Source organism: Perca fluviatilis, chromosome 8 (genome assembly GCF_010015445.1).
Source record: "Perca fluviatilis chromosome 8, GENO_Pfluv_1.0, whole genome shotgun sequence".
Taxonomy (NCBI): domain Eukaryota; kingdom Metazoa; phylum Chordata; class Actinopteri; order Perciformes; family Percidae; genus Perca; species Perca fluviatilis.
The window spans coordinates 29,354,961-29,365,455 of NC_053119.1; the positions used below are offsets into that span (position 1 = coordinate 29,354,961).

The window sequence follows — 10,495 nt, forward strand, 5'->3', positions numbered from 1 at the left end:
GCTCGGTTTACACCTATCACCATTTCTAGCCACGGGGACCATAGGCAGGCTGGGGGAATGCATATTAATGTTAAAAAAAAAACTCATAAAGTGAAATTTTCATGCCATGGGACCTTTAAGCCAGAGCTAAGCTAACGACTTAGCCTATAATGTTTAGTTTAAAATATGTTGCAGTTTAAACACGTACATGTTTATACTGTGTATAGCTAATGCTGACAGAACATTAGCTCACTGCAGAGTTACAAATGAAGCTTCACTGTAATGTTTTTCATATTAGTAGACAACACTAAATGAGACTTGTCAAGATTTATTTGAGAAAATATAAAGAATACAAATGTGCATGGAAAGAACAATTTGTACATTTAAGAATTTTAAACATTTCAATCTACAAATATCTAAAATCAGCAAGCTCAGCATACTTTATTTTACTGTATATAGATATACTGAACTACATATACAGTACAAGTAATATAAACAACACTGTACAGACATATGGCACAGGGGCAATGGTTGAGAAAATACAGCTATGTACAGAGAGCAGATTCAAGCACTTCTGGTATTCACTTTCATTCACCAGTTTTCTTTGATAAATCCTCTTTTTGTCCTGCCATCCTTGCTGACAGTATCTTATTGTAGGGGACTGTATAAAAACGAATCAAGAGTGTAATCAGATGTCTGAATCTTCTATGAAGGTCTTATGAAACTGTGATTTCTTCACTGTCTGACTCTGAGAGCTCTGACTGTTTGCTGGACTCTGACGGAGAGGAAGGATGGTGATGGTGGTGGTGGTGGTGGTGGTGGTGGGGATGATGTGACCCATGGTTGTCCAGCTGTACTTGGCTGGCGGGTGCATTCCTGTCCAGCCTGTGGCAATGGGTGCTGCCTACGTCCGTGAGGTCTGGGTGGGGGTTGGTTTTGGTGGGGAGGGTCTGCTGGCGACAGCCACCTGTCGACAGCAGCTCCCTCTCCTTGGAGTTCCTCCATTTCATCCTGCGGTTCTGAAACCAGATCTTCACCTTCACAGGACACAGAAAAAAACAAAGTTGCATCAAGTTGTTTCCTTATCAGCTGCTACAGATGAAATTGACAGTACATTTTTAATAAATTAACACATATTTACATTTATATTTTTTAATTGCTCATATAATAAAACATTTTATAATCTGGTGTATAAATATAATCTTTTTTTTTTTTTTTGCCGGTTGATTCTTATCATTCTATTTATATTCTATGCCATCTAGATTGTAAGGTGAATGAAATGAGCTTTTCGGTATTTCTGGCTTCTTGGGTATTTCCTGAATGCCTTTAATGTGTCTAAAATGTTAGGAATCAGAGGAATCAATCAATCAATCAATCAATCAATCGTTCAATCCATCCATCCATTAATCATATTTTATTGATGCTCTTGTTTTCTTAGCATCTTAGTTGGTAGAAAGGCAGTTTCTGAAGTTTCTGAATTTTACTTAAAGCTTTAGTGCATAACATTTTGATATTAACAAACGTCCGTTACATTCAAGCCATTGTCAAATGGGTTGCTACAAAGCTAATTAAGACTATCAGCTCCACACAACTCTCTCTGTATTTCTCAGTATGGCTATGTTCAGACGATTGTGGCGTCCAGTGACTTTCCCGCACAGAAGCTCAAGTAAAGATAATTACGCGTTACCTCTTTTTTTTAATCCTCCGTGTCCTCCTTGGCTACTAGCAAATGGGGCGGTGCGTGGTCACAGAAGGCTTGTATCATGTGGACGCGCCGACAGTTTTGTTGTCATTACTTAAAATTCTTCATGGGAGCGGCAGAAACTACGTACTATAGCTTTAATGCAACAAAATTTAAAGTGATGGTTTGGAGTAATTTCACCCTAGGGTCCTTTACACCATGACCTCGAGCCAAACACCCCCCCAGAAGCTTTTTTCACCTTTGTCTAACATTGGGAGAGTTAGCATAGAGTAGTGTTATCAGCTGAATAACTTAGCGCAGGGGCTAATGGACCCACGTTTGTATCTCGTAAATGACCCCACTAATAATGCCCGAAATGATACCAAACGTCTACACTAGTACATATAGGTTATGCACTCATAAAACGATGGATTGGAAAGTTTGTAAGTACACCAGAAGTTTATGTAAATAAGACTTGCCTACTGGCTTCTGCTCTCTGCTGTTGTTGTTGCTGCTGTAAGCCAAGTGCTTAGGGCCGTCTATTTACAACACCGAAAAGAGATGCAACAAAAATATTTTTTAATTTAACTTTTTTTTTTAAGTAAGTGCTGTAGTATAACTAGCAGGAGACAATTAATAATTGAGGTAAGTTTGGAGACATTACCTTATTTAATCATTAAATTAATAAATATTTTTGTTGTATCTCTTTTCGGTGTAGTAATTTGTAGACGGCCCTAAGCACTCGTCTAACTGCAGGTAGCAGCAGCAGCAGCAGCAGCTAGCAGAAGAGAGCAGACAAGTGTTCATAAACTTCTGGTGTACTTACAAACTTTCCAGTCCATCGTTTTATGAGTGCATAACCTGTTTGTACTAGTGTAGATGTTTGGTATCATTTCGGGCATTATTAGTGGGTTCATTTACGAGATACAAACGTGGGTCCATTAGCCCCTGCGCTAAGCTATTCAGCTGATAACGCTACTCTACACTAACTCTCCCAATGTTAGACCCAGGTGAAAAAAGCTTCTGGGAGGGGTGTTTGGCTTGAGGTCATGGTGCAAAGGACCCTAGGGTGAAATTACTCCGAACCATCACTTAACCATCAACTATTTTTTTATTTTTATGCTACACTGATTTGTAATAGGGAGAATGGTTCCTCTGTCATTCCCTACAATACGTCAATTAGGTTTGTTTTACGATATACATATCGATTCTTTGGACAACGATACAATATTTACTGCTATCACAAAGTCCGCCAAGATACGATTTTAGATTCAATTCAACTCAGGGTCCTGCGACCAATACAAGACCATACATGAGCCCATTCAACACAATCAGTTGTTTATATATATATATTTACAAAAAGCAACTAAAATATGATTTGACAATTTCATTACTGAGCTCTTCCAGACATTTACATTAAAAACAGACTACTCTTTTTAATAAAAATAAATTAATATGTGTGAATTTCAAAATAAAGGCGCATCTTAAAGATGACGATATATATCGCCATTTTCACTTTGTAGCAGTACTATTGGATTGTTGAGGATTATATCGATCCAGATCGATGTATCGTTACATCCCTAATGTCAATGTCACTGACGTCCTCATCAACTACTAATCTTGTTCACAGCGGGTTTGGGGTACAAAATCAGGGGTGTAGTGCTATTTGTTTAAGTACCGGAGCGCACCTACTGTATGACCGCACGGTCAAATTATGGCTTGTTTCGAAGGTTATGGACTCTAACCCCTGTTCCTAGGGTGGCAAGTTTACATACAATAGTGAACTAAAACTATTAAATGAAAGGATCTTTTGCTGCCTTGTCATCTTTACTAGTTAACAGCTAGATATAAACTGAGGAACCATAATTTAATTCACTGTGCCGACAGCTACCAGCAACCTTTAAGGTGGAATGTTTTTTTTTGCGTGTTACTCAATGCATGAGTTGATGCTGTGCATCAATCAACACACCTTGAATGTCAATAGGACAACTTTGACCATTCCATTTGTTGTTATTGTTTCTCTTACATGACAGACGCTTGAGTTATTATTGGATTTTCAAGATCTTAGAAAATATGAATTTCAACCAGATTATGCGAATAGAGAATATTCTATTTCCTCACTTGGAGAAAAAAAGTGCCGGAGCGTTGTTCCAAAGCACAAAATGGACGGAAGATGTCCTTACCTAGTTTTAAATGCACTGTATGAGAGCAATGGGGCATTAATGACATCTCTCCATTAGTGCATGTATAGGTACTGAGCATGTGTGTGTAATTCAGGCTTGTGTGTAATGTGTGTAATAACAACAGAGTGAAAAGATTGGAATTTCCCCTTGCGGGATTAATAAAGTAAAAATAATAATAATAATAATAATAATAATAATACATTTCTACATTCTCATTATGTAAAGTGATGAATACATTTCACAAGATTAAAGTCCTTGGTGTGTACCTGGGAATCTTTCAGTCCCAGTTTACTAGCAAGTTTCTTTCTCTCTGGTTTGCTAATGTATTTCTGCTTCTGGAAAGTTCTCTCCAGGGCCTTCCTCTGGAGGTCTGAGAACACAGCTCGCCGCAGCATGCCCCTCCTGGGCTTCCCTCTGGGGGCCAGGGGCCATGAAAACGTTCCCGGGACAGGGACCACAGAGGAGGAGGCTGGAGGGACAAAACACAAGAGTGAGTGGAGATTTAATAGCCAGCCCCATTTGATTTGATTTCAGCCCCATGGAAGCATATTGGTTAACAGTTGTTATCATGCGTTCTGCAACTGGCTGAATCTGATGATGTAAAAAGAATAAAATAAAAGTGAATCAAATTTGTTAAGACCTTTGGGGCCCCTTGTACCTAACTTTGAGGATACAGATTCTTCTACAAATCATGTATCCCATAGCTGGGATGTTATAATCAGCTACACAGAACCACAGAACACCACTTGGTTGCTTAAACTCCTAAATTCCCAGAAAGACATAAAGAAATAGAACAAAATGTACATATATTTTAGTTGGTTTACAAGTTGTGTGCAGAACCAGAAAACTTCTAAAACTAGTAATAGTTAAAGTTATTATCTAAAAAAAAGCCATTGGAAAGGCTTTTAATTCATATTTAAATGTCTTAAATGTAAATAGGTGAGACGTTTACGACTCAAAATCACTTCTCTTTATCAATTGCTATCAAGTTGTTTTTCTATATGAAATTTACTGTACATTTTAATTAATTAACACATTTATTACTGATTAAGCAGGAGTTCTGCTAAACTTTTGTTTGCCATTATATTCCACATTCCTCAGCGCTCTCAGAAAAGAGTCATCTCTACTTGCTCCATCATCTGCACACAGGCACCCTGATGCCGCCAATAATATACTTGTTCTGCCTGAAATTTGGTGTTTTAAAAGCCCAATTTGTCCAGCAGTGGAAACAGAGCCTATGCTAATGAGACGGGCTCTCCAAAGCTCAGCTCACACTGCCTCTAATGAAGCATGAAGGGGGATTGTATAGGCTGCAAATGCATAGAGAAAGGTGATTGTGTTGTAATGAATTGAGTGGAAAAGGCCGTGGACAGGCCAGTATATTACAGGCCCATTAAAGACAGGTCAGTATTATGTAGAGCTGTTAGAGTCTTCACTCAAGCCTTAGGGGAATCAGAGAGCTTAGGGTCGTTCACATTGTTACATACACCTGATTTTAGTTATTATTACAGATATCATGTCTACATATTCAAAAATACATATTGTATTTTTTTGTAGAATTAATCAATATGCCGGTCAGTGTTGGAAAATGTATCCAATCCAGGTTCAAACCTGTTAATTTAACAGAGATCTTGTGAGTAACATAGCTAACTTTAAAACAGATCTATAAGGTGTGTGTGTGTGTGTGTGTGTGTGTGTGTGTGTGTGTGTGTGTGTGTGTGTGTGTGTGTGTGTGTGTGTGTGTGTGTGTGTGTGTGTGTGTGTGTGTGTGTGTGTGGTTTTGGCTCCTATTGGTCACGGTGCTGAGAGCTTTGTGGGCCGGCAGAGGGGCTTGGTGGGAAAACGACGGCGCGTGAAGAGGCCTCTGAGTTCCTGAGCTGGGAAGATACCCGCCTCACATTTAGACCATGACAAACGGCACTAATATATTTAGAGCGTGACAAACTGGACTAATTTGTAGATTAGGACAACTGGTGCTAATGTCAGCAGTCAGTGCGCCGCCTAAATAGTACTTCAAATTGGCGGAGCTGATTCCAAGCTGTCCGGGGTATTCCCATGCTAAAAGGCTGACAACGACTCTTTACAGCCGACTGAGACTTATCAGCTGGTACAATTCTTTTCCAAAAAAGCTGTACACTCACAGTTTATTAGACTCAACTTTTCTGAATTGAATTGTATGCTTGTCCTGTTAAGTTGTATAAAAGAAAAGAAAAATGTTTTCTCCCACAGAAGTGTGCTCTGTGTAAAAAAAAATTAGCTGTAGTCAGAGATTAACTTCCACCTACAAAAGGGCTATTAGCCCATTTTATACAGGCCAGTATTAATCAGATATATCAGCGAATTAAATAATGAATTAATTAATATATGAATCAATATCAGTTTCTAATGTTTCTTGAATCATATCATGGTGGCACCATGAGTTAGTTACAATTATTACAAGCTTGTGATTTCTTAATTACACTTATTTAAAGGGTAATGAATCATTTATATATATATATATATATATATATATATATATATATATATATATATATATATATATATATATATATTATATAAATTCAGTTAGCTAATTAATCAGAGTAGAGATAAAACAAATATTTAGTGGAAATGCATTTTTTTTTAAATGCTTTTGGATTAGTTTTTTTAGCCTAACAACCACTCTTTTTCATCTCTAAGGCTGACAAGTGTTGTAATGCTATTTATTTAGCCTACTCATGAGACGTTGGTGGTACGGGTGAGGCATAGGAAAATAAAGTTCCATTGACAAGTTGACTGACTTCCGAGTTTTTGTTCCAGATCAAAGTACAGAAGGTAGTACTGACAAGGTAACTGTTAAATCACTGTTATTGATCAACCCTGCAGATATATATATATATATATATATATTTTTATCTTTATCATTATCTTTATTGACAGGACAGCTGAAGAAATGAAAGGGGAGAGAGAGGGGGAATGACATGCAGCAAAGGGCTGCAGGTCAGAGTTGAACCCGGGAAGGCTGCGTCGAGGAGTAAACCTCTATATATGGGTACCTGCTCTACCAACTGAGCTATCCGGGCGCCCCAACCCTGTAGATATATTTGTGTGATGTTACTCTGTGAGACAATAAAACATTTTTTATAAATCCAGGAAAACTTCTTGCATATTTTTCTATTCTCACGATTTGTTTCTTAACAAAAATAAAGGGAAAAGTGATTGTAAGTTGATTACATTGTTTTTCAGCAAATCACAAATTAAGTGCCAGTCATGTTTATTATTAGTCTCTCCTAAAAGGAGTATTAGTATTTGGTGTTCTCCAAATAGGACTGTGAAAGGAATCGATGCATCATATTTCACCAGACAGTCAGAGGAAGCCTGACACAGATGACCTGCAACCCCATAGTGGCAGGAAAAAAGCTGATTTTGTCTATTTTTGCATTATATTGATGTGGATAAGAGCGGAATGCCAAAGTGAAAATTAGGTATATATCCTCATATTATTTTATAAAGTGATACCTAGATAACATTATTATATTCTCAATTATAAAGAAGGAAGGAAACCATCAAAATCACAAATAAATCAGCTATTTATGAACAGTGTCTGCCCCGGAGTTCTGAAACTACTAATGTCAATATACTGAAATGGTAAGTCCACCAACCTGTGAAATAGGAAGCTCTGATGAAAGGATGAAGGCTCCCATCAAAGAAAGGCAACGGGAAGGACTTAGTCTGAAGACTCTGGACTGAGGAGCAAGCAGAAAAATAAAACAAATTGACTGTGCTGATCTGTGCTATTTCAAAGCAGGAGAAATAACATGAACAGAAAATACCATAGACACCAGAGATATCAACATGATAAATATAAGGAATTATAGCTTCTCATAACATTTTAATAAATAGCCTATAGTGGGCTTATAACTGTGCCTACAAGGAAGAAGATTTTTTTTCAAAATTCTTTACTTATGTCTGATTCACCTCAGCGGTCTAATGCAAGTTAATATATTGGCCATTTACTAATTCTGGGTCTACAGTTTTTAAGGCTCAACAGAGTCCATATATTTAGCATTTGCTACATTCTGATACACCGTATAATATCAATCTGTCAACATTAGTGAGAGAGTAGCATCAATTTGCAGTGCATGGCCTCGGTGGGAAAAGGTGCGTTGGAGTTGATATTGCATATAGACTATGGTAAAATGTTCAAAATAATAATAATATTACAAGAGCATATAATAATAATAATAGCCTTATAATAATAATAATAATAATAATAATAATAATAATAATAATAATAATAATAAATAGGCTACATCTTTTGTTATATTGTATTTATTAGCAGCTGTGGTAGACTACTTAACATGAATCATAGGCTATCCATCATATTCCATATACTTTATTTTTCTCATACTCACCGCTCCGTGTGGACGGTGCCAGTATCGCGCTGACGCCGAACTTAAGGTAGCCGGAGTCTGGGCAAGCAGTCTGCGGAGAGCCGGGGCTACTGCGGCTCGGCTGGCTGGAGCTCTGAAGAACAGACCGCTCTGTGCTGGGTCCTAACGCCCGGAGAAGGCCGCCCGGCCCCGCGCTCAGCGGGAGAATGTCCCCGGGACTTCTGGCAGAGAAAGTCCGATGTATGTAACTGACAGGCTGGCTTAATCGGAGGAGATCTTCTACTAGGAAGCCTGAGTGGAGTGACCGGTTCAGGGGCGAGGAGAGAGCCGCAGGGGGACGCAGTAAGCCCGGGTATAGAGGAGGCGGCAGAGCGCTGCAGGGAAACATCATGGTTGTCCGACCTGGAAAAGTTTCCTACTCTTTTTGCCCTTGTTTTTTTGTTTTTTTTTTTGGTGCAGAGATGTCTTCAGGAAAAATAAATAACAACCTAAACAACACACACTCGCTCTGCGCTCTATGTGTCTCTGTGCCCTCTTGGAAAGGTTTTATACAAGGGAGTCACTCCTACGCAACTCAAGCACATGTGCACGCGCACAAGTTCAACCCTCAGCCCCTCTGCCTGAATCTCTTTGAACATTAAGTCCAGGCCAAGGGGATTGGTCAACGGTGCTCTGATTCTTTTGTGATTGGACTTCAGTCAAAAATAACCTATTTTATTATTTGATTGTTTGCGAGAAGCTCATAGGACCTGCAGATGTCATTACGTTGCAAAAATGAGATGCACACATCAACAAGTGGACAACTAGTGGTCAAGGTGCATTCATTCTGAACTGATACAAAGGAATTTGATCATTTGTGATAGCTGCGTGGTGTTGTCTCAGTGCCGGTTGACAACATGAAGCTCATTCACATATGAAAGCCGCATAGCCTCCCGCAAAATGTTCAGTCCAGACAGAAACATTCAAATAAAATGCTTGAATAAAGTGAATTTGGAAAAACAACAAAAATGCAGCTGTGCGTTTGCTCCTTTTTCAATTTTAGCATGCATAACTTGCAATTTTTAAACATTTTGTACAAATATATGAAAATACCATAGGCCTAATAATAATAATAGTAATAATAATAATAACCCCTCTTTCCAAACACAGGCACGCACACTAATTAAATCTGACCTTGCTCTTGCGCTTCTTCTGATCTCATTAAGCATGAAGCGCTCGTCGTCCGCGCGCCCACTGTCCGTTGTTTCATTCCTTAGTTTCTTGCTGTCTGTGAAAGCAGCATCAGTCAAAGCCGAAAAGAGCTTTACGGCAGTCCAATGAGATAATCCTCTATTAGTCCCACAACGGGGAAATTTGCATGTATTAAAGTCTCTTGTTGGATCTAATTATGAATTTAATGACACGATTTAGGCTATTAACTGAAAAATCTGGCAATAGTTTAGGCTATAGCCTATCATAGGTCCTCGCTTCTATCATCGGGATATAGGCCTACTGATGAGAAATTAGTCAGGCACGTAATAACTCAACAGTTATTAACTCAAGAGAAAGTGTCTGGGGAGAAGTTCCACGTGAATCCTGACTTGGTCATCATCCCTCATCAATTACCTGTCATTCAGTGTACAAGTTGGACAGACAGGTGGCCTTTCCGCTTAAAACGATTGAAAGGGAGAAAGACTTAAAGTCAGCTTTGTTCTGGTCGCCTTTGATCATGGTGATCGTCTGAATGTCCCCTGTTGACTTGAATGAGTTTAAACGAGTCAAAGTTCAGAAACACAGAACACACTGAACGTCCCATGCTCACTTAGCCTAAATGGAGAAAATCGTCATTCAAAATGATGGCAGCAGGCTAGTTGCGCAAACAGGCAAATGTTTTTGTTGACCTTCAGCTCTTTTTGCTGCAGCTAATACTTCAATTTTTCATAACAGGTCACTTTTTTTTACTGCTGTTTCCATGTTGTCTCCATCAACCTACAGCTACACAGTGGTTTCAAGCCGCCACATCAACTCAACAACTGGAAAAGGGAAATTGAATGCTATGCTCCTAATTTAGGCTACCTGAGCATTTGCGGCAATTTCTCTGTGTTCAAATATTTGTCATTCATGTTTTTTATGGATTGAGTTTGCTGCTATGACAAACAATTGCAATTTTTAAATAAACAGGTTGTCTCTGTGGTTGTGATCTGACAGCAGACAGCTATAAACTGTGTTGGATGGACTTCAGAAAGACACAGGTGAAAGAGGAACAAAGAAGCTTTTAACAGAAGATTTGGTCTGAGACT

The 10,495-nt window shown here is 38.6% G+C and overlaps 1 protein-coding gene across 1 annotated transcript; it reads right to left on the reverse strand.

Moving 5' to 3' along the window:
• Positions 1-353: 353 nt before the first annotated feature.
• Positions 354-8,785, reverse strand: LOC120564361 (homeobox protein DBX1-B-like). The gene is made up of 4 exons (XM_039809249.1): positions 8,238-8,785; positions 7,485-7,568; positions 4,110-4,312; positions 354-1,016 (listed from the first exon to the last, which is right to left on the reverse strand). Exons 1-4 carry the CDS (start codon positions 8,605-8,607, stop codon positions 696-698), a joined length of 978 nt encoding a protein of 325 aa, XP_039665183.1. The 5' UTR covers positions 8,608-8,785; the 3' UTR covers positions 354-695.
• Positions 8,786-10,495: the final 1,710 nt, after the last annotated feature.

What these genes read in the sequence shown, in the direction of transcription:
- LOC120564361 (XM_039809249.1), bottom strand. Translation starts at nt 8,607, where the DNA reads ATGATGTTTCCCTGCAGCGCTCTGCCGCCTCCTCTATACCCGGGCTTA. An exon ending in GGCACCGTCCACACGGAGCG is followed by an intron (nt 7,569 to 8,237) that starts GTGAGTATGAGA and finishes CTTGCTCCTCAG; the next exon opens with TCCAGAGTCTTCAGACTAAG. An exon ending in CAGAGCTTCCTATTTCACAG is followed by an intron (nt 4,313 to 7,484) that starts GTTGGTGGACTT and finishes TTGTCCCTCCAG; the next exon opens with CCTCCTCCTCTGTGGTCCCT.